The following is a 23,982-nucleotide window of genomic DNA, read 5'->3' as shown; positions in this document are numbered from 1 at the left end:
AAATGAATAAATAAATTAAAAAAATTTTTTAAAAGAAGAAACAAAACTGTTTTCAGCAGATGATATAATTGTAAATGTAGGAAATTCCAAAGAAATCTATAGGCAATATTTTTAGAATGAGTAAATGAGTTTCATAGATTGCTAGAAAAATTCTTTTTCTTACCTGATTTCCTTGGCTAGACCCTCCAGTACAGTGGGGAGTAGAAGTGGCGAGAACTGATGTCTTTGTCTAGCTGTGGGTTTTTATAGATGCTCTTCATCAGGTTGAGGAAATTTCCTTCTAGTAGTTTGTTGAGTGTTTTTAATGTGAAGGGTGTTATATTTTATCAGATGCTTTTTCTGAATCTGTTGAGATGATCATGTGGTTTTTGTTTTTTCTTCCCTTCCACTGTATTGCTTAAAATTGATTTTTGTATGTTGAACCAATCTTACATTGCTGGGGTGAATCCCACTTGGTCATAGTATATAATCCTTTTTATATATTGCTGGATTTAGTTTACTAGCATTTTGTTGATGATTTTTGCATCTATATTCATAAGGAATATTAGTTTGTAGTTTTCTTGTGATTTTTTTTGTCTGGTTTTGGTATCAGGGTAATTGGTACTGGCCTTTTAGGAAACGTTTGCAAAGAAGTGGTATTAATTCTTGAAATGTTTGGTAGAATTCATCAATGATATCATCTGGGCGTGGGCTTTTCTTTGTGGGAAGTTTTTTGATTATTAATTCCCATCTCTTTACTTACAGGTTTACTAGGATTTTCTATTTCCTCTTACGTCAGTTTTGGTAGTTTGCACTGGCATTAGTTTTCTAGGCCTGCTGTAACGAACTGCCGAGAACTGGGTTGCTTAAAAAACAAATTTATTATTCTCACGGTTCTGGAGGTTAGAAGCTGGAGATCAAGGTTTTGTTAGAGTTGGTTCCTTTGGAGGCTTTGAGGGAGAATCTGCTCAGTATTTCTCTCCTGGCTTCTTGTGGTTTGCTGGCTCTTGGGCGTTTGGGGTATGTGGATGCTGCGCTCTGATCTCTGCTCCACCATCGCATGGCGTTCTCTCTGTGGGGATGCTGTGTCCGCATCTCACAGGTCTGTTAAGGACGGGGGCCTACCCACTCTAGTTTGACCTCCCTTTAATTAATTATGTCTACAACAATCCTGTTTTCAAATAAGGTCACATTTTAAGGTATTAGCGGTTAGGACTTCAGCCTATGAATTTGGGGAGACACAGTTCAATTCGTAATGGTGTCTTTCTTGGAGTTTGTCCATTTCATCTAGGTTGTCTCATTTGGTGTGGTGTACAGTTGTCCGGAGTATTCCCTAAAACTCCTTTCTGCTTCTGTAAGGTTGGTAGTGATGTTCCTTCTTTCATTCCTGGTTTTAGTAACTTGAGTGCTTTCTCTGACTTTTTCTCTTTCACTCTTTTTGTCAGTCTGGCTAAAAGTTTGTCAATTTGGTTGATTTCTTCAAAGAGAGAAATTTGGTTTTCATTGATTTTTCTCTTTTTCTATTCTCTGTTTCATTTATTTCCATCCTACTCTTTATTGTTGCTGGACAGAGAATTAAGATAAAAATTAGTTGCATTTCTATATACAAGCTATATAGAATTTTTTTTAAAAAGTGACCATTTTTAATAGCATAGAAAAAATTAAGTACCTAAGGATAGTAATAGAAAAATGTGCAGTATTTCTGTGAAGAAAGCTATAACACATGATTGGAGACCTTAAGGAAGACAAATAAATGGAAGGATCCACCATATTCATGGATTGGGGGACTCAGTTTTGTTGTTATGATGTCAGTTTTCCTCAAATTGATTTATAATCCTATGTAATTCCAATCAAAATCTGAAACGGGATTTTGTTTTGGTGTGCAACTTGGCAAGCTAATTCTTTTTTTTTTTTTTTAAGATTTTATTTATTTGACAAAGATCACAAGTAGGCAGAGAGGCAGGCAGAGAAAGAGGGGAAAGCAAGCTCCCCGCTGAGCAGAGAGCCCGATGTGGGGCTCAATCCCAGGACCTGAGATCATGACCTGAGCCAAAGGCAGAGGCTTTAACCCACTGAGCCACCCAGGTGCCCCTTGGCCCGCTAATTCTAAAATATATATGGAAATGCAGAGGGCTGATAATAAACAAGACATTCTTGAAGGAGGAAAAGGTAGAAAGGTGCTCTTGGGTATCAAGACTCATTATTAAATCAGTGCATTACATTGGCAGTGGGACATCAGTAGGGCTGGAACAGAGTAAAGAGCTCAGAGTAGTTCATGTGTGTGAGCACTTGATTTATGGGAAAGGAGCTTTTTAGGAGGTGATGCTGGGCCAACTGGGTATCCAGATGGAGAGAAATGAAATTAAATTCATACTTTACACTGTGTACAAAAAATCAAGTTTAGGTGGATTACACCGTGAGAGGCAACACAGTGAAGCTTCTAGAAGACGATGTGCATTTCATGGCCTCAGGGTTGGGAATGGCTTCCTCCCCGCCCCGACAGACATATATTTTATTATTTTTTAATGAAGTATAATTGATACAACATTAGTTTCAGGTGTACAACATATTGATTTGATAGTTATATATACTGCAGTATATTGCAGATATGGTTATCATGATAAGTTAACATCCATTTCCATACAGACTTGACAATTTTTTTTTTTTTTGTGATGAATTTTTTTTTTTTAAGTAGGCTCCATGTGCAGCCTAGAGCCCAACATGGGGCTTGAACTCATGACCCTAAGATCAACACCTGAGCTGAAACCAAGAGTCTGATGCTTAACCAGCTGAGCCACCCGGTGCCCCTTGTGGTGAAAACTTTTAAGATTTCTCTTAGCAACGTTCACATAGGGAATACAGTATTAACTATAGTCATCAGGCTGTATAGGGAATGGTTTCTTAAAAAAGACATAGAAGGCATTAGATATAAAGAAAAAGTGATAAATTTGTGTACATTTAAAATTGATAATGTCTGTTTATGAGAAGATACCATTTAGAAAATGGAAAGGCCAGCTGTAGAGCAGTTCTTTCTTTTTTTTAAGTTTTTATTTTAATTCCAGTATAGTGAACATGCAGTGTTATATCAATTTCAGGGGTACAGTGTGGTGATTCAATACAATATAGGAATTCAAGAGTCTGTTTCTTGGTTTGTCTCTTTTATTTTTCCTTTGCTTGTTTTTCTTTCTTAAATTCCACCTGCGAGTGAAACCATATGGTATTTGTCTTTCTCGGACTCTTTAGCTCCATCCATGTCCTTGCAAATGGCAAGATTTCATTCTTTTTTATGGCTGAGTAGTACTCCAGTGTGTTTCTGTGTGTGTGTGTCTGTCTTCTTTATCCATTCGTCTGTCAGTGGACCCTTGGGCTGCTTTCATAATCTGACTATTGTAGATAATGCTGCAATAAACGTCGGGGTCCATATATCCCTTTGAATTAGTGTTTGTATATTCTTTGGGTAAATACCCAGTAGTGTGATTGCTGGATCATAGGGTAGCTCTATTTTTAACTTTTTGAGGAACCTCCATACTGTTTTTTCAAGTGGCTGCACCAGCTTGCACTCCCACCAACAGTGCAGGAGGGTTCCCCTTTCTCCACACCCTCACCAACACTTGTTTCTTGTGTTGTTGATTTTGGCCTTTCTACCAGGTGTGAAATGATTTCTCATTGTAGTTTTAATTTGCATTTTCCTTTTTTTTTTTTTTTAAGATTTTATTTATTTGAGAGAGGATGAGAGAGAGCATGAGAGTGGGGAGGGTCAGAGGGAGAAGCAGACTCCCTGCTGAGCAGGGAGCCCAGAGCAGGACTCGATCCTGGGACTTCATGACCAGTGCCAAAGGCAGTTGCTTAACTGACTGAGCCACCCACGTGCCCCCTGATTTGCATTTTCCTGGCAAGGGGAGCAGCAGGCTTCCCACTGAGCCAAGGATCCCGAAGTGGGATTCAGTCCCAGGACTCTGGGATCAGGACCTGAGCTGAAGGTAGATGCTTAACCGACAGCCACCCAGGGGTCCCAAATTTTTCCTAATGTCCTCTACAGTTGTTTGTATTTCTGTGGTGTTGGTTATTATTTATCTCCTTTCTTTTGTGGTTTTGTTTGAATCCCTTCTCTCTCTCTTTCTTTATGGCTCTGGCTAGAGATTTATCAATTTTGCTGATCTTTTCAAAGAAACCGCTCCTGGTTTCATTGATCACTTCTGTTGCTTTTTAGTTTCTGTATCATTTATATCTGCTCTAATTTTTATTATGTCCTTCCTTTTGCTAGTTTGGGGTCTTGTTTTTTTCCTAGCTCCTTCAGGAGTAAGGTTAAGTTGTGTATTTGAGTTTTTTCTTGCTTCTTGAGGTGGGCCTGTATTGCTATGAACTTCCCTCTTAGAACTGCTTTTGCTCTGTCCCAAAGGTTTTGGACTGTCCTGTTTTCATTTTCATATGTTTCCGTGTAATTTTTGATTTCCAAAGTAGGAGCTATTTCTAACACATGATGAATCTTAATATCACAGTCTTGAGCATAAAAGGCCAAACTCAGAGGAATATAGGCTGTGTGCTGCCATTTCTGTAAAGTTTAGAAACAGGCAAAATTCACAAGGAATGAATACTTAGGTGGTAAAACTCTAAGGAAAGTGGTTTTCTAAGGAAAAGCAAGTATTTGTCTTTATTACCATGAAAGCAGGACAGAAGTTGGGCCTTCTGTCTACAGGGATATTTGTTTCATAATTTCATTAAATTGCCTCTTTATGTTTTGTGTACTTTATGTTTTTCAATAAGGTAAACAGTTTTTAAAAATGGACTGATATGTGCCTTTTTGATGGCTTATTTGTATAAGAAGATATTCTTGGGTTTCCAAAAAGCTGTTTTCTCCTGGTATTTGGAAATTTTTTTTATTTTTTAATTTTTATTTAAAGATTTTACTTTAAGTAATTTGTATACCCGAGATCAAGAGTCATGTGCTTCACCGACAGAGCTAGCGGGGTGCCCCTGGAAATCTTTATGTTTGCAAACAGGTCACATTGACTGGGTCCAGATTGAGAGTAGTTTCACATAGAAACCCCTCAGAGTTTTAGCTCTGTTTGTTTTAACACAACAGAAGATAGGAATCCGTATCAAAGTGGGAATTAAGTTTGGTGTCTCTCTGCCTTTCAGTGTCATCAAAGCTCTGATATAAACACCTGCATCTTCTGATGGTTTATTATTTCTCTTATTCTGCTTATTAACAAGCAACAGTATCTTCACATCAGCTTTACTGATGCTCTTCTCTCAAAAATCTCGTGACAGAATTGGTTTTGAATATTTCTAAATAACTTTGTTTATTCAAACAAGGTAAACTACCTGAAAGGTTATGTATAATCAGAATTATAAATGAAGTTTAAAATACTTATGTAACAGAGAATTAAAAGGCCCATCCGAAAGTTAGGAGGTAAAGAAGAGTCAGCACTAAGACATCAAGTCCCGAGGTTATAACCTCGCCTGTGTTCTCCTTTCTGCCCCTCACATCTAATGGGCGTTGGAGGTGAGGTTCGTGGAGAGGATGTAATTATGTTGGAAGAATGAAAAACACTGAGGACAAGAAATAATGGAACGAATGAGTCTGGGCAAGATCAAGCAAGGATTCTCTGCTGCCTACAGTTCCAGAAAGAAACTGAAGAAGTGGGGGAAGAAATTAAAACATAAATCATATTAATGAGCCTTAAAACTAAAAAATATATATTTTAACAAGACTTATGTGGGAGGCATTTGTATAACTTGAGTCTGGAGTAAGGGGCATTGGGGGCAGTGGGACCCTGGCTGTGCCAGGGCCGGGATTGGTCTGTACATTGTGTCCGTGTGCATAAATGTGCCCAGGGACACGTCTTGAAACTTCGAGGAATCAGCATAGGGAGAGGAATTAGGTTAATTTTGAAGGAATATGGTCAGTTAGTTGAGTGGAAATGCAAAGGTAAAAATCTCAGTGGCATTTAAAAGGCGCATAAATAACGGTAGGAAGGAAGAAGAAGGACCACACATGGGTGTAAATATCGAATATGATCGAGCTGGGGAGTCCTGCCTGAGGATTCATCTCGAGATTAAGTAAGGGATTTTTGCCTTGCTTAGAGAGAGGCGGAATTCTGTTCTCTGTAAACACTTGTAAATTTCTTGGTTTTACATTTTGTTATTATCCCTTAAGGCATGTTTCTTTACTTTTTGAATTTTTATTAGGGGTTGTGCATTCACGATGGTACCTGGAAGTCTGCAGTTTATGGTTTTGCAGATCAGAGTAATTTGAAAAAACTGCGAAATGAGTCAAATCTGAAACCTGTCCCAGTTGTTGGTTCAAAATTAAAAAGAAGGTATATTAACTTAAAATCTATTCTTTTTTTATTTTAAGATTTTATTTATTTATTTGAGAGAGTGAGAAAGCATGAGCGGGGGAGGGGCAGAAGAGAGGGGGGAGGCACAGGAGCAGGGGGAGGGGCAGGCAGAAGAGAGAGGGAGGAGTGGACTCCCCACTGAGCAAGGAGCCTGACTTGGGACTTGATCCCAGGACCCTGAGATCTTGACCTGAGCTGAAGGCAGATGCCCAACCCACTGAGCCACTCAGGCACCCCAAAATCCATTTTTTAGCATATCAGGTCTAAGTATATTGCTGTTGGTGTTTAAGTCTGCTACTTAGAAAAGCCTGAGACTGTTTTGTAGTGAATACAGGATTGTCTTCCTAGCTAAATATAATATGATTAGTACATTATTCTAAGCTTAAGTACTTCATATATAATAATATATTTGCATTCTGGGAGAAAATGAATTTTATGCCTTTTTACTATCATTATCAAAATCAAACATCAGTTAAATTTTGTGCAGTAAAACCATTTTAATATGTGTCGTGATCTAATGTAGATTTTCTTTTTTTTTTTTTTTAAGATTTTATTTATTTGACAGAGAGAGACACAGAGAGGAAACACAAGCAGGGAGTGTGGGAGAGGGAGAAGTGGGCTTCTTGTAGAGCGGGGAGCCCCAATGCGGGACTCGATCCCAGGACCCTGGGATCATGACCTGAGCTGAAGGCAGATGCTTAATGTTTGAGCCACTCAGGTGCCCTAGATTATCTATTAATAGCACTTTTATGTGAGAACTCTAAACTCATACTAGGGTTTGGCTGTTGAAATGAGTGTACTGTCTGGGGAGATTGATGGGGTAAAACATACCTGTTGCGAGCCCCTGCTGCGAAGAACTCTGCTCTGTCCCACTCATTTGTTTGGTGTAGGTGTGGGGAACACAGGACACGTAGATAAATTGTAATTGAGAGCAGATCTGCCATCTTTGTTGTCATTACTGCCTCAAGAAAAGCTACATTTTTTATTCAGAAATGTGCGGAGTTAACTGTAAGTGAAGAAAAGGCAGCATATTCTTGGGTCTGCGGGTCTGTCTTGCAGGTGGCCGATTTCTTACTGCAGAGAACTGAACAGCTACTCCATTCCCTTCTTGGGATCAGATGTGTCCGTTGTGAGGCGGACTCAGCGCTACTTGTTTGAGAATTTGGAGCAGTCACCTGTAAGTGCATAGGATTTAATTTTTAATGAAGAGTGTACTGTTCATTATCATTCCCATACCTGTTTAACGTAGGATTTTTATGTTTGCAAAGCAAAAAAAGAGCAGGCTAAATAATGCAGGGTTCAGTGTCTGAAAGTGTAAGAATCGCTAGGGTAAAGCATTTTGCATTTCATGGGGGAGGAGGTAGCTTTCCCCATAACTCAGGTCTGGCAGCTGCATACCTTGTTGGTGAAACAGAACTGCAGCAAATTTAGTGCAGGGAACGCTGGTGTCCTAAACACCCAACAACCCTTCCTGAGAGTTTTGGCTGCTAGGATACTCTGTTGCTGGTGAGATGTCTGGGTTCTCCTCCTTGTGACCTCCAACCTCTGGAATAACATCTTTCTCCTTTGGTCTGGGAAGTAATTGCTCCCGTTTCTGAGACTTGAAGAGGAAACTGTGTTCCTCAAAACGTTGAAAATAGAGCTACTCTCTGACCCAGGAATCATGCTACTAATGTAGTGATCCGAAGGGGCACCTCACCCCAATGTTTACAGCAGCAATGTCCACAATAGCCAAACTATAGAAAAAGCCCAGATGTCCATTGACATATGAATAGATAAAGAAGATGTGGTATATGTGTACAATGGAATACTATGCAGCCATCAAAAGAATGAAATCTTGCCCTTTGCAACAACATGGATGGAACTAGAGGGTATTATGTTAAGTGAAATAATCAGTCAGAGAAAGACAACTATCATAATGACCTCGTATGTGGAAACAAAACAGAGGATCATGGGAGAAAGGAGGGAAAAAAATGAAACAAGATGAAACCAGAGAGGGAGATACACCAGAAGGGACTCTTAATTATGGGAGACAAAATGAGGGTTGCTGGAGGGAGGGTGTTGCAGGGCTGAGGTAACTTGGTGGTGGACATTAAGGAGGGTATATATTGTAATGAGCCCTGAGTATTATATAAGATGATGCATCACTGACTTCTACCTCTGAAGCTAATAGTATATTATATGTTAATTCATTGAATTTAAATTAAAAAATGAAAGGAAAAAAAAGGACCAAAGCTAAAGCATGCCACAGGGGGGAAAAGAGAGGAAACTGTATCTCAATTTAAAAGACTATTTTCTCATAGAAGAGGTTGTAGTTAGAATCTGTATCTTATAATGTATAATTACTACATTTAGGTACATTGTTGTGGGCTTTTTATGTATGGATCAAGGGGACTTTTGTGTTCAGGTCAGGGAAGCTAATTACCACTTGTAATAATTTCTTTAAAAAATGGGCTCCCAGTGTCTGGTTTCTGAACAAGCTTTTAGAACATAAACTGCTTTTGCTTACTGTTTATGGCCACAGAGGAAGGTATAAGTAGCTTACTTTCTTGTATTGCATCGTCTGCAGAAGTTGGGGGTAACATTCTGACTTTACGTCCTCATCTAGGTCCAGTACGCCGCCTATGTGACAGTGGGAGGCATCACTTCTGTCATTAAGCTGATGTTTGCGGGACTTTTCTTTTTATTCTTTGTGAAGTTTGGCATTGGGAGGCAGCTTCTCATAAAAGTAAGTGGTATTTTTATGAAACTAGATCTTTAGAAGTACTTTCCACGAATTTTTTTAAAAATATCACTGAAGGTTTTTAAATTTTTTTTTTTTTTCTTTTAGTTCCCATGGCTCTTCTCCTTTGGTTATTTTTCAAAACAAGGTCCAACGCAAAAACAGGTAACCCTTTTTTTATATACAGCTCTTAAATGATTTTATTTCATTTTTACTTTTCCTCAGCGCCCTTAATGGAAGGTAAAACTTGGAGCACTTACTGTGTTTCAGATGTACTTTTATGTTCTTTACATAAATTAGGTGACTCAGTCTTTTCAAACAGTCTTGAAGTGGGTAGGCTCACCTCTTGACCGAAGAGGAGCCTGAGGCCCAGAGGCTAAGTAACTTGCCCAAAGTCCTACAGCAAGTACTTAGCCAAGCCGGGGTGAGAACCCAGTCGTCTGGTTCCAAACTTACTCTCCCGACGTCACCGAGATCTCAGAAATTTTTAGTCTTAGTTTTTCTCCTCCATACCTCCTCCTTCCCAGCGTTCCCTTACCCTTCCGCCCACGCGGGTGCCTCCTCCCCCCCACGCCAGTTCCTCCCTCCTTCCTCCCCTATGTGGTTCACAGACCCCCGTCAGGCCTGGGTCATGAGCTCTGTCTGCTCGCACCAGACACCACCAGGAGCTGCCATCCCTCCCCTGACAGAGAGGATGGGCGTGAGGCGAATGCCTGCTTCCCCCTCTCACTGGAACCTGGAACTTGAGCACCATTTGCTGATACTGTCGCTTTTAATTAGCTATTTCTCCATCTCCTCATGGGCTTTCCTCACCATCTACCCTGCCCCGCAGTTTCAGCTCCTGCCTCACTGATGGGGTTGAGAACGTGGGTGGTGCACCCCGCAGAGCTCTCGGACCCATGGCTGCTGCTCTCGTCTCCACCTTCTCAGCTGCTCAGGGAAGGACTCAGGACAAGACAAATCCTGCCACCTGTGCTCTTTAAAGATCGAGCCCTTCTTGTGTGGCAGGCATGGAGCTAAGTGCTTTACATCGCATTTAGTCCTGCCGTGGTCATATACGTGAAGGTATTAGCCGCTTCCTCCAGCTGAGGAAGTCAGCAGAGCAGGTGTTAACCTGCCCGAGTTCGTGTGCTTGAATGCGGTGGACCCGAGGACCATACCCGCCTGAGCCTCACCTTTCCTGCTGACTTCCTCGAGGTCTCCCCTGCCATTCTCCCCCCACCCCTCTCCTTGTCTGTGCACATGCCAACCCGGAGAGGAGTCCTCGACCCTCCTCCGCCCTGTTTTTCCCTCGGTGGAGTTGATGTTTGTCTTCATACTGCTAAGTGCTTTGAATGCTGTGGGTCCCTATTCAGTCTGTTATCTCTGACATTATCGTCCTTGAAATACTCGCTCTCTTGGCTTCTGAGACCATTTCTCTTCCAAGTGTCCACTCTCTTCCTCTCCTCCTCTGCTGTCCCCGCGTCCCTCCCTATCTCCGCAGTGTTCTCAGCAGACCTGCTTAGATCTGCAGGTTGTCCACCTGTTTTCCTGGACCTCTTGACCCAGATGTCCCTCGGGCACTTGAAGTTGCACACATCATGAATCTGAACTTCTTTCCCTGAAACTTCTTTCTCCTCTTCCTTCGTTTTCCATCTCGATTGGTGGCGCTGTCATCTGCCCAGTCACGAATGTAGGCATCATTCTAGATTTTTCTCCAAACCCATCATACGCACCTTAGCTGAGGCTCTTGTCCCTCTCTCTTTTTCTTTTTCCTCTCTTCCTGAAATTGTGGTAAAATGCACGCACGTGAAATGTACCATCTTAGCCACTTCTGCACGTTCGGTGGCATCTGCGCGTCTTACAGCGACAGCACTCGTTCGCGCGAACTCCCGTTGGTCGGCGGCACGTTGCCTACCACGCAGGCATCCCAGCCGTCTGGCTGCAGAACTTTTCCTCTCACGGCACTGAAACTCTGTCCCTAGTAAACGATGACTCGCCTTTCCCCTCTTTCCCCAGCCCCTGGCCACCATGGTTCTCCTGTCTGTGAGTGTGTCCGCTCAGGCAGTATTTGTCCTTCTGTGACTGGCGTGTGTCATGGAGCACAACATCCTCAAGGTTCCTCCATGTCGTAGCAGGTGTCAGACTTCATACCTTTTTAAGGCTAAATAGTAGTAATTCCTTTTCACACACTCCTACACACCCACCGCACATGCACAGACACCCACCCCTCCCATACGTACGTCCCCCGTCTCCGTCCAGCCATCCATGGACGCTTGGGTTTCTTCCCGCTTTTGGCCGTCTTGAGCTGTGCTGCTGTGAACTTGGCTGTGCAGATACACCTGCAGGATCCTCCTGTCAGTTCCTTGGGGTAAATACCCTGTAGTGCAACCGCTGGGTCTGGTGGGAAATCTCTCTGTAATTTTTTGAGGAGCCACCAGATGCTTCCACGGCTCCACGCCGTGTCACGCCCCACTACCTGTCACCGTCCCGCCAGAAGTGCACGAGTGTAGCCATTGCTCCATATCCCGGCCTTTTTAAAAGTTCATTTTTTAGTAATCTCCAGACCCAGGGTGGGGCTCAGATCCATGACCCCAAGATCAAGTCACCAACAGAGCCAGCCAGGAGCACCCTGTTCTTTTGTTTTGTTTTTTAAAGACTTTATTTATTTATTTGACTGAGAGACACAGGGAGAGACAGAACACAAGGAGGGGGAGTGTGAGAGGGAGAGGCAGGCTTCCTGCCGAGCAGGGAGCTGGACATGGGGCTCAATCCTAGGACCCCAGGATTGTGACCTGAGTGAGCCAAAGGCAGACACTCAACGACTGAGCCCCCCCAGATGTCCCCAGCCTGTTTTTTTATCGTGCTTATTCTCACAGGTGTGAAGTGGCACCTCCTTGCGGTTTGATCTGCACTTCGCAGGGACTCATGCTGGGGGCGGCTCGTCCTGTGCTTGTCGGCTGTTTGTAGGTCTTCTTTAGAGAATGTCTATGCAAGTCCTTTTCCCATTTTTGAATCGGTTGTTTGTGTTTTTGTTGTTGAGTTTTAGAAGTTCTCTATATATGGATATTAATCCCTTATCAGGTGTATGATTTGCAAATATTTCTTCCCATCGCTGTCCAAGATGGAAGACAGATCTGACCGGGTCGTCATCTTTGTTAACCTGGTTCCCTGACGCACCGTATGGCAGTGATTCTTACCTGGGAGTTTATGTATCAGAACGCCGCACGGAGCTTTTCTGCATGCACGTCCGGACCCTGTGTCCGGATGTCCTGACGCAGTAGGTGTGGGGTAGGGCCTGGAAGTACGGAGCTGTGGTTCTCAGCTTTGACAAAGAGCCTAGAACTGCTCGAGTGTGGCTGGTCTGGATGTGACCTGAACGTTGGGCTTTCTTTAAAAACTGGTTATGTTAATGAGCTGCCAGGGTTGTCACCTCTGGTGGGCAGGTGGGCTCCAAGTCCGGTGGGGGTGATTTCGATTCCCACCCTGAGAGGCCCACTGGCTGGCAGTCTTACCTCTGGAGGAGCGAGGTCTTGCGTGACCCAGTCCTGGGTAGGTTTCATGTTCATGCCAACCCTGGTTACTCGGTCATAGCAGCCTTGGAGACTGTGTTGAAAATTGTTCTAGGGGGTGCCCAGGTGGCTCAGTCAGTTAACTGTCTGCCTTCGGCTCAGGTCGTGATCCCAGGTTCTGAGATCGAGCCTGCTTCTCCTTCTCCCTCTGTCGTTAACCCCTGTTTGTGTTCCCTCTCTCTCTCTCTCTGTCTCACTCACTCTGTCACTCAAATAAATAAATAAAATCTTGGAAAAAGAAAAGAAATTTGTTCTAAAGCTGAGTATGTGCCCAGCCTGAGAGGGTTATGCTCAGCTAGTCTGTGTGCCGCGGGTGGGTGAGGACAAGTGCTACATGTGTGTCTGACCTTGTCTGACCTTGTCTGCACCTCCTTTAATACACAAGTGCCACCCCGTTCCTTGGTCCACCGTGATACTGCATCCCTTCTTGCCTTCCCACGATGGTTTCTCCCCTCTGGTGCCCACCCCACTTTTCTGGGTAGTACACATCCCTTAGAGTGTGTGTGTGTGTGTGTACACATTTCAAAACCCTGCCCCGTTCTCCCCAACAGATTTAATAATTCCCTCCTTTGAATTAGTCTGGCACCTTTTAATTCATGTCCCACATTGTCACTAGATCGCTTGTGTATTTTTACACATAAACATATATATATATGTATCCCCCACTAAGCTCTCAGCTCCAGAAAAGACAGGAAACGTATTTTACTGACATCTCATTAATAAGAATTTGTTGACCACAACTGAATTCTTCATTCATCTTATTTCTTAGTTTAGCACTTGTGAAAGATGCTTGGATAAGTCTTCTAGAATTTAATGTTTTGAATCAGGTTTTTACATCTCCAAGTGTAGCAATTCTGTCTGGCCTGTGTTTCCATTACTTGTTGGCTAGTTTGGTCCTGTCTCCTCAAACAGATAATCTGAAACCAGATTACTACATTCTGCTGCCACCGCCAGGCTAGCTGTTCCTCTGGAACTGCTGTTTTCAAGGTGCTGTCCGTCTGGAGTCCCCAGGCTAAGAACCGTCCGTGCTCACCCCTCTTCCTCAGCCTCCCCCAGCACCAGCCGGGTGTGGATTGATTTTTTTGCCTGGTGCTTAAAGCATGATAGGGTGTTCTGGCCATTAGTGATGTTTTCATCTATTGGTAATGTCTCCTGTGAAGTAGAGTAATAGGTTTTACCAGGTTCGGGGAGGAAGTGGCATGTTTATGAAATAAGGCCTGTGCTTGCTTCCTTCTCAGATTGATGCCGCGTCATTTACATTGACATTCTTTGGTCAAGGATACGGCCAAGGCATTAGTCCCGAGAAGAACAAACCAAATATGAGAATTTGTACTCAGGTGAAAGGACCAGGTATTTCACATATGACTTAAGAATGCTACAGAGTTTTACATTGTCTTAAGGCATAAAGCAGTATTGTGAGGTTTTTTTTTCTTAAAGCTTCATTGTTTTAGAGATAAACTTGCACAAATTATTTTATTAAATAATTAAATCAATACATTAATAATCTAATTATTAAATAATTCTCCCAGCAGTTATGTGAAGTTTCTTATTTTTTATCCCCTTTTATATATATATACATATATCTATATATGTATATATGTATAAATTATTCCATTGAAGGAAGGATTGAAATTGTCTAATTTTATTAGTAATTCTGAGTGGCATATTTTAATATTAATAAGAAAAGGGGCTGGTTGACATTTATTCTCATACTCAAGGGTCACTTTAAAGCAGTGAAATTTTAACATAAAGCTGTGGGCCAAGTGAACACACTGACATTGTTTGTAGAATGTGTGCATCCATGTGTATTTTTCTGGAGAAGGTAAAGGCTTTTGATGGGTAGTTGAAAGGATCAGTCACCCAAAAAAGTTCAAGAACTTTTGGTGTGAATTTTACAGAACTCTACAGAGACAGTCCTACTTGTGAATTCTAGTATAATTGTCATTTAATTACCATCACCTCTGATAGATGAGAGGGGGTCTGTTTTGCAGTTTCAATTAAGCCAGGTGGCAAAGGTACTTTGTATCTTGCCTTCTCAGATTCCCACCAGGCTTTTTAAGATAAATTCACCATATTTTTATGATTTGGCAGAATTGTAAACACTAAAGTTCCATTTGCTTTTAGACTTCTTTTAAAGCTACTTCTTAAGTTGGACTTCTGTTACTCAGTTGTTTTTCTTAAAGAAATGGAATCTTTTTTTTTTTTAAGTGGAGCCTGGTGTGTGAATAAAGAAACAAGGAATTAGGTTCATTGGCTTCAGTTGCTGCCCAGAGGCCACGCAGGGAGCGTGAGCTGTGGACCATGGCAGTTCCGTGTGCTCCTGGCCCAGCCATGCTGACTTCAAGTCTGTGCCTCAGTGTCCTCCCCTTTAAAATGGGGATTAAAAAATTGGGATTAATGTCACATAATTGCTGGGAGAATGAAGTGTGGTTAATAAAATTAAAGCACTAACAGATCCTAACTTAGTAACTACTATATGAATATTATTAGTTTTAAGTGAACAGAGTTTTTGAGAAAATTCTGTATACCTAGAGTTAGCAATCAAATCGACTGTTTGATTTTTGGGTGTTGTCGAATGCATACTTCATTAACAGTTTGCTTTGATCACCTGTCTTCTGCAGAGGCTGGCTATGTGGCCACCTCCATAGCCATGGTCCAGGCAGCCATGACTCTTCTGAATGATATCTCGGATCTTCCGAAGACGTGAGTCTGGTTTTCTTCTAATTCGAAGATATCATTTTCATCTATGTTGTATTTTAGCTTATTTTCAGTTTTCAGACATTGGGTCTGCACATAAGCATTTACAGTACCTCTGACCCAAAGATAGGGGCAAATTAAAATTGTGAGAGAACAGTTTCTGACTGGCCTCTGAGAACAATGCAGCGATAAATGAAGGAGAAGTTTCAGGATTATGTAGGCTGGCTTTCTTTCCTTGTAAAAATAGCGCAGGGTGGGAGTCAGCTACCCAGAAAAGGTTCCTGTTGTTAAATAGTCTTGAGAGGAGCCTCTTGCCAGCGCTGATGGCACCCAGCCAGCAGTGGGAAGCCCTGATGCCAGTGGGAACTGATGCATGGCATCTTGGCGAGATGATTATCAACTGGACTCCGTTACTAGAGCGTTTAGCTGTTACTGTAAAAGTAGGCCAACTTGACAGATAAGTCCAGGCTTGCAGGCTTAGAAACAAATGTAGCCATGACCTGAAACAATGTTCAGTAACATAAAAATGGTATAGAGTGAAGCCTAATTAAATTTTTCCAAATAATTCTACAGTTGATCCCTACGTAGTTGAAAATGCATGTGTAATGTTTAACTCCCCCCAAGTTTAACGAATAGTTTACTGTTGACATAGGTATTATGTGCTATATTCTTAAAGTAAGCTAGAGAAATGAAAACGTTTAATCATAAGAAAAAATACATTTATAGTACTGTAAAAAAGTAACATATAAGTGAACCCATGCAGTTCAAACACATGTTGTTTGAGTCAGCTGTATACCCTTTGAAAATATTTAGCACTTTATAAATATTGTCATTAGATTTAAAAAAACCTTCTTTTTCTTCTACGTTAAGTCTTATTTATGTTGCCTAAATTTATTTCACTCAGGTCCCTTTTCATCCCCCTGAATCTGAGGATTGCCTTTACTGACAGCAGCGGTCCCTTGGGTTGATGACCCGCAGTGTCCCCCTCAAACACTCGGCAGTCCACAGAGACAATCCCCCTGGGAGCTGAGCCCTTCTGGATGAGTTTGCTGGGTGCTAGTTTCCTCGTGGCTTATAGCTCCTTTGCTCATTTGGCTGATTTCAAGAAAGGAACCCAAACTAGTCTGTATGAAATGAAGGTTTTCCAGAGTTCTCTGCATGGCTTGCTGGCCAGGCCTTCAGCGAATCACACCCCCAGAGGAGAGGGCTAGAGCTTGCGTTGTGCCCGGATTGACCTTGATCTCGTCTTACAGGGGTGGGGTCTTTACCCCCGGAGCAGCCTTCTCCAGAACAAAGTTGATTGACAGACTCAACCAGCGCGGCATTGAATTTAGTGTCATCAGCAGCTCTGAAGTCTAAACAGTTGAAGAATTACCTGAAGGCATAAAATGCATGAATTAACGGCTTTTTTTAATTTGAAATTTGAAATTCTTCTATATCCTGTCTGGCTGTATGTGAAAAAGATTTGTCACATCTAAAATATGTACACATTAAAAGCAGGAAATTGTACTAGCTTACCCTAAATTTCAAATCTTAGCTGATTTTGTGGTTTTATTGCTTGTGAGAGAGAAGTAATCTTTGACTTTTTCATTGAAGAATTCATGGTCAGTTTTTAAACATGAGCTGGCAGATCAGAGGCTGGGGTGGGCATCTCTCTCTGTGCTGCTGACAGGTCCCAGATGAGGCGGTCAGGCTGGTGGTCACAGGAGGCAGGGAGTGCCACTCTCCCTTCTGCTATGATGCTGAACGGGACCTCACCTACTGAGTTTCTCTATCTACTGAGTTTCCTTTGCCCAATGAAACTGTGTTTTTTTGCTATTTTAGCCTAGTTTTTCACCCATCGACACTGACTGACTTTTTGACTGTTACCTAAGTTGAATAATAAACACTTGTCACTGGAACAGTGGCTTTGTGTTTGGACCTGCGTAGGTATTTGAGTTGGGCTCTGACCTGGGTACTGCTAGTAATTGGGCCTGTCATTTCTTTTCTACAGTTCTGTACCTGTGTTGGTTTTAAAGATCTAGCGGGCCAGTTTCTTTTGATTTGCACTGCCTCACCAGAATTGTTCTCTAATTTATTTTTTGTATTTTATTTTTTTTCCCAAGATTTTATTTACTTATTGACAGAGATCACAAGTAGGCAGAGAGGTAGGCAGAGGGGGGGTGAAGCAGGTTCCCTGCTGATCAGAGAGCCTGATGTGGGCCTCGATCCCAGGACCCCGGGATCATGACCTGAGCTGAAGGCAGAGGCTTAACCCACTGAGCCACAGAGGCACCCCTATTTTTTGTATTTTAACTAGGTTTTCCACTCAAGCCCTAAAATAAGGCAAAGGAATTTCCTTTTTGTAATAAGCATATAATAAACACATACATTGTCTTCTGTGCTATTCATGACATAAAGAGGACAGCCACTGCCTTTATGAAATTTCTACTCTTCAATGAGAAGCACGACATGGACAGGAACCCGATTCGGGTGGAGGGACCCTTCTGAGTGGGGCGCTAGCTTGAAGAGGGAGGTTTGTGGTGGTGGTGTTGGGGTCTCGCCCATCTTCTTCCCAGCCTGGTTGGGAATTAGTCTCAGCTGTGGCCTCACTGGTGGGCCTTTAGGAAAGGTCTTATCCTCTCTAAAATCAGGAAGGTGTGGAGGAGCAGCAGATCTTGCGACTAGCCACAGGGCAGAATCCTAATGCAACAGTGGGCTCCTCGGCCTGCGGTCGGGAGATCTGCAGGTTGGAGCCGAGGCCTGGATGGTTTAGAGGATCATGTTCTTTGCAGCTTGGCAGTGTGTGCCACTCTAAGGTGGACACTGGCATGTATACATCTGTGTACAAGCGTGTCTCGTCTAGACATTCCTTGTAACCCGCAAGCTTTCTCTAGCTGCTCCTTTGCCGAAAGTACACATCCTTTCTGCAGTTATTTCTGCAAATTGTTAGAGAACTTTGAGGCTCAGTCCAAGGGGTAGAAGTCTTTCCTGGTTCCTGGGGCCTCCCTGCTGGCCTGCCTCGCCGACAGGCTCCTGGGGACACCATGCGGCCTTACAGACCCCAGGCCCCGCCGCTGTCCCCAGGTGGAGCTCCACACTCAGGCTGCAAGCTTGCAGGTTGTTTTTTAGCTGATGTGTGTACTAGTCCCGCACCTGAGCTACAGGAAAAACCCAAGCCTCCCTGATACAGCCTTTGGGCCCCATCCTTAAGCAGAAATCACCAGATTCCCTGCCTTCCTAGCTAGCCTGTCCTGCCAATGGAGTTTCGGTGACCTCCTGTTTATCCCCCTAACATCACACTTCAGGGCAAACACTTGGCCTGTTGCCCCTCTTTCCTCTGTCCTGGTTTCTTAAGGGAATCAGCCGTCCCCCCTTTCTCCCCCATTCTGCTGCAGGAATGCCCTCTCCAGAGGCAGCACCCGCCCCGCCCCCACCCCGAGTCCTGGACAGGCCTGGTTTATCCTTTCATGCCTCAACCTGGAGACAACTGAGCCGTACTCATGGAAACCTAATGAAGGACGGGAGCTGCCACGTGGTCGCTCGGGGAGCCTCGCTGTCCAGGCCAGGGTTCTCTGCAGCCTTTCCCAGAGCCGCCTGTGCCCGGTGACCCTCTATGGGGCCCGGCAGGCAGCTCCATGTGGAGCCAAGACCTCCTGGGCCTGGCTGATCCCCCGCAGACAGCGGTCTCAGCCGTGGCCCCAGCCCCACCCCCTGCCCCACTCGGGCCCATGGCACGAGCTGCTGAGGGATGGTTCGAAGATCGACTCAACGAGGCCGAGTCAGCAGAGCCAGAGCAAGGATGCAAAGTGAGGGTTTGAAACCACCGTTTGTCTCCAGGTCTGACAGCGAGAAATTGATCAAAACAGCTTTATTTGAACTTTCAAGCTGTTTACTGTAAAGATACCAATGCTTCAGTGTGCCAGCCCTGTTCTGAGCGCTTTATAGTGTTTTATATAGTTCGAAAGATTTTATTTATTTGCTTGAGAGGGAGAGGGCATAAGCAGAGGGAGGGGCAGAGGGAGAAGCAGCCCCCTCCCCCAGCAGGGAGCCAGACCCGGGGCTCGATCCCAGGACCCCGGGATCATGACCTGAGCTGAACGCAGACGCCTGACCAACGGAGCCCCCCAGGCGCCCCTGTATTTGTCATGCTCGTTAAGCATCAGCAGTCAGTACTGTTGTCGTTCGTCTATATTAGGGAACGAGAGGCTTATCGAGGGGAAGGCACTTGCCTCCAGCTGCAGTGGGGAAGTGACTGATTGAACGGGATTCAGCCCGAGACAGGCCCGTCCCCAGCTCACCTTCACCCTGGATGTAGGTTCGTTTTTACAGGGTTTGGAATCAAACCGAAGGACGGAAGCCGTCCAAGAAATGGGTTGGGTATGTTGAGTGCCCAGCTCAGCGGAGGGCCGAGTGCATCAAGCTCCCGGGCCAGCCCGGCGAGCGGCAGGCGCAGCGCAGGTGCTCCGGGTCAGCGGCCCGCACTAGCCGGGGTGCAGCAAGCCCGCTCTCTTCTCTCTCACGATGCGAGCAACATCGCTTTTCAGTCTCCACAAGCTGGATTCCAGCAGCTCCCCGAAGTCCTTTAGCCATTGCGACTGTTGGAGCACAAACGGTCGGAGCAATCCATCGTCATCCTGAAAATAAAGGGGAAAAAAAGGACAGTAGCCTCACGTGATGAGAGCGAAAATGCGTGTGGACGTTCTCCCAGCGCGGCGGCTGAGAGCTGCTGGCGGACACGCGTGAGTCACCCAGGAGCACCCTGGCCCCAGGAAGGTGCTGCGAACGGGGAGCCGTGCTGCGCTGACGCCGCTTTCTCAGGTTGGAAGGATCGGTGTTCCTCCCGAACTCGTCGGCCAAGGACCCTGCGGAGCTGGCGGTTCTCCCGTGGGCGGGGGAGGCTGGGCTGCCGAGTCCCCCACCCCAGGTAAGCAGGTGCCCGAGAAGAGGCTGCCGGGGTGCGGGTGGGCTGGAGGGAGGGGGACGGTGCTGAGATGGGCGCGGGCACCCAGCCGGTCCCCGAGCGTCCTCTCAGTTTCTGCCTCCAGGATCACTCGTGAAACGGCTGCTAGGTACCTTGGCCATTTTCTCCAGTGTGTTTTCTGACCACAACTTTCTCTTGAAGGTAGTTGTTTATATATTCGCAGTGAGAAGTAATACAAACAGGCTGTGGCTTCTTTTTAGCTTTTCACCTAAAAGCTTTTCTTTCTTTTTTATCATGAGATAAACACACAAATGAGTACCTGTAATGTGTTAGAGTGAATACACCTGCCCCAGAAAACACCTGCCTCTCTAGCCCCTCCCGCCCACCCCCTCCACCAGGCCCAACCACTAGCCTGACGCGTGGTAAGCATTAACTTGCCTCCTGGAATGCAGCCCTCAACAGTCTATTTTGCCTGTTTCTTGACCATTTATGGGATCCTACTGGGTGGGGCCTTTTGTGATTTACAGGTCCGCTTGGTCGGGGCTGAGATGCCCCGTGTGGCCCCGTGTGGCCGGGGGCTGGAGCTTGTTTTCACTGCAGGATGGTGTTCCTCGGCGAGGAGGGTGTGCACTGGGATGTTTGCAGTTTGGGGCTCCTTCTGGGGTGGAAGGGAGATGGTATGAACAGCCAGTGTGTGTAGGCCCGGGTTTCTGTAGGGTTTTCCAGCCACTTCCTCACTGAACCACAGAATAGGAAATGATCTGTGTGACTGTTTTCTCAGTTCTCTCAAGAATGGTGTGTGTAACGAGTGCTGTTCTGGGCACGTAGGAGAGACGTGAATTCATTCCGTATGTTGAATGTCTTGCCAGATGGTTCTCACACTTCAAGGCAGAGCCACCTGGAGGGCCGGTTAAAGCGCAGACCCCAGGGCTGCACACCAGGGGTCTGGTTCGGGAGGGCTGGCAGGGCCCTGGGTTTGTATTTCTAAGACCCCTGATGATTCTGGAGCTGCTGGCCCGGCACCACACTTCGAGAACCTCTGCTCCAGGGCACTGGGGCCAAATCCTCTGCAGGACCACCGAACTCCCTGGGGGACAGTGGCAGGTTTCTGGGGACGGTGCAGCTTCAACTTTTATAGGGTAAATGGCAAAAAAATGCTTTAAGTGGCCATTCCCGATTTCCATTCTTTCCAGACTGTCGCCACAACTCAGGCTTTTGAGATTTTTAAATTTTGCCCTTATGGTTGGGTTTATGGTACGGTTTCATTGTGGTTTCAGGTAGTGTTTCCCAAACTTCTAATGACATTAAGCACTTTTTTGTGTATTTATTGACTTTTTTGGTTCTTTTGTGAAGTTCCTGTTTAGGTTTTTTGACCACTTTTTTTTTTCCCCTTGCTGGGCTGTGTATCCTTTTGAGTGTAGTTCCCGACTGTGGATATTAGTTTGCTGTAGGTTAAATGTGTTATAAATAACCCTTCGAACTTCTTTTGGCTTTGTTTGGGTATCTGGGCCCAAGTTTACCATATTAATGTCGTTGCGTCCATCACTGTTTTTCCTGTCCTGTCCCACCATGAGCTCATGGTTGTGTCCAGGCTCTTACCTTCCATGATTGGGTCCTTAGTTGTCACCTGAAAGTGATCTCTGGGTGTCCTCTTCGGTAAGACTCCAGTGTCGTTTTTCCTTGTATGTATTTTTAATTCTAGCACCGTTTGTTGAAAAATCCATCCTCTCCACGACAACTGCGTCTCATCCGTCATCTCTCAAGTCCCCAGTCCTGAGTGAATCTGTTTTGGGGTCTTCTGTCCTTTTTCTCTGGTCACCTTACCTGATTGGGGCCGAGATGTGACCATCTGTTACAGTAGCATTAAAACAGACTTTGGTGTCAGGTGGGGCCAGTCTTCCTACGATGTTTTGGGGTCTTGGTCTTGGCCATTCTTCACTTTTTTGGATTCCATCTAAATGACAGAATCATCTTGTCAGACCCCACTACGTCTGATTGGGATTACACGGACTCTCAGGGAGCTGTGACAGATTTACAAGAACAAATCTGCCCAACCATGCAGACACGGCATGTTTCATCCTTTATTTACATCTTTAACATCTCTCAAGCGAGTTTCAAAATGCTCTCCACGGAAGTCCATAGTTTTGTGTTAGTTGTAAGCCCGAGTACTTTATATATCTGCTACAATTATAAATGGCATCTTTTATACAAGGTAGTTCTGTTTGATGCTGTTATATTCAAAGGCAGTTAATTTTTAAATATTGATTTTCTTTCCAGCAACTTTGTAATTCCAATAGTTAATTTCTAGAATCTTCTGGATTTTTAATTTACAGAAACATGTCATCTGGGGATAAAAACAGAGGCAGCCTGAGGTAATAGGAAGGATATAGACCGCGGAGTGCCCCTGGCTGGGTTTGGAGGTTGGACCTGCTACTTAACTAGTTGTGTATCTTCACACAAGTTACTTAACCCTTCTTGTGCCTTAGGGCCCTGAACTGTAAAATAAGGATAATCCTGGTTCCTACTGCAAGGGGTTGTTGTAGAATTGAGTTAGTAACTCTAAAGCACTTAGTAAATACTGTAGAAATATGTGCTATTGTCCCTATGATTTTTTTCCCCCTTTTCAATCTTTCTACCTTGTATTTCTTTCCTTGCGGTGCTGGCTAGAGCCTCAAGTCCAGTGGGAAACGGGTATTTCTGATTGGTGGCATTTCGGACTTCTTCCTGATGTAACACGGAGAGCATTTAGGATTTGCCACTCAGCCTCATGCTTGCTCTGTGTTTAAGATAGCCTTTATAAAATTCAGGAAAGCACATTTTATCCCTAATATGCTAAGACTTTTTTACCATGATAAGATGCTGAATTTTATCATAGGCTTTTTCTGAATCTATTGAAGTAGTCATGGTTTTTCTGCCACAGTATCTTATTTGGTTTATAACAATAGATGAATTTGCATTTCGGGAGTGCTCTACTAATCACAAAGTCAAAGAATGCCGGGACTGGAAGCAGCCGCATGTCCCACAATGTCCCACAACGGCTGCCCGGGAGAGCCGTGGCCACTCCGTTCATGCGTCTACCCCCCTCCTCCCCAAGCTCAGGCAGTGCAGTTCCCTCAAATGCCTGAATTTAATGGAGAAAGTGTCCTTGTGCTCTCAGGCTTCTGGTTACTTACAGGAGGTTTATAATGTCTCAGTCTGAGACACTGTCCTCTCGCTGCATTCTTGCTTTGGTAGAAGACCTTCAGGGCCATGGCCAGCTCCTTGTCCGAGCCGGCTCGCTGGGCGGACACGTGAGGACTGTCCCCGGCTGCGGGCAGCTGTGCTGGCATTGGAGGGACCTTCAGGCTTACGTGCTGAGGTAGTGAGAAAAGACAGTATTTGTTTAATCGTCTGTTCCTCCAAGTGCCTGCACTTGTGTTTTGACGGCATTCCCCAGCAGCGTTTACCCAGCACCGCTGAGACCCTCCAAAGAGACCTTACCCGGCAGAAGGCGGGGGATGTTCTGCATTTTTTTTTAAGATTTTATTTATTTATTTGACAGGCAGAGATCACAAGTAGGCAGAGAGGCAGGCAGAGAGAGAGGGGGAAGCAGGCTCGCCGCTGAGCAGAGAACACGTCGTGGGGCTCGATCCCAGGACCCCGGGATCATGACCTGAGCCGAAGGCAGAGTCTTCAATCCACTGAGCCACCCAGGTTCCCAGTTCTGCATTTTTTAATGAAACAAGATCTAGTTCAACTCATTAAAGAGTAAATTGCTTAGAGGAGCACCTGGTGGCTGGGTAAGTT

The 23,982-nt window shown here is 44.5% G+C and overlaps 2 protein-coding genes across 2 annotated transcripts in view; one reads left to right on the top strand and one right to left on the bottom strand.

The window, feature by feature from the left end:
• Positions 1–16,932, top strand: part of SCCPDH (saccharopine dehydrogenase (putative)) — a 34,408-nt gene extending 17,476 nt beyond the window's left edge. Inside the window, exons 6-12 of the mRNA XM_032862870.1 lie at positions 6,172–6,302; positions 7,383–7,500; positions 8,932–9,051; positions 9,154–9,210; positions 13,835–13,946; positions 15,218–15,299; positions 16,547–16,932. Coding sequence (XP_032718761.1) covers positions 6,172–6,302; positions 7,383–7,500; positions 8,932–9,051; positions 9,154–9,210; positions 13,835–13,946; positions 15,218–15,299; positions 16,547–16,652 — 726 coding nt within the window. The 3' untranslated portion in view covers positions 16,653–16,932. The remainder of the gene's footprint in view (positions 1–6,171; positions 6,303–7,382; positions 7,501–8,931; positions 9,052–9,153; positions 9,211–13,834; positions 13,947–15,217; positions 15,300–16,546) is intronic.
• Positions 16,933–19,753: 2,821 nt separating this feature from the next.
• The window catches only part of LOC116870659 (kinesin-like protein KIF28P), a 65,578-nt gene continuing 61,349 nt past the window's right edge, over positions 19,754–23,982 (bottom strand). The window contains exons 25-26 of the mRNA XM_032862568.1: positions 23,370–23,541; positions 19,754–19,909 (exon numbers count right to left, since the gene is read on the bottom strand). Coding sequence (XP_032718459.1) covers positions 19,757–19,909; positions 23,370–23,541 — 325 coding nt within the window. The 3' untranslated portion in view covers positions 19,754–19,756. The remainder of the gene's footprint in view (positions 19,910–23,369; positions 23,542–23,982) is intronic.

This window comes from Lontra canadensis, unplaced genomic scaffold (assembly GCF_010015895.1).
Source record: "Lontra canadensis isolate GAN:19392208 unplaced genomic scaffold, GSC_riverotter_1.0 scaffold24, whole genome shotgun sequence".
Taxonomy (NCBI): Eukaryota; Metazoa; Chordata; class Mammalia; order Carnivora; family Mustelidae; genus Lontra; species Lontra canadensis.
Note: the sequence above shows the minus strand (reverse complement) of the source record. Positions and strands in the feature narration are given on the sequence as shown.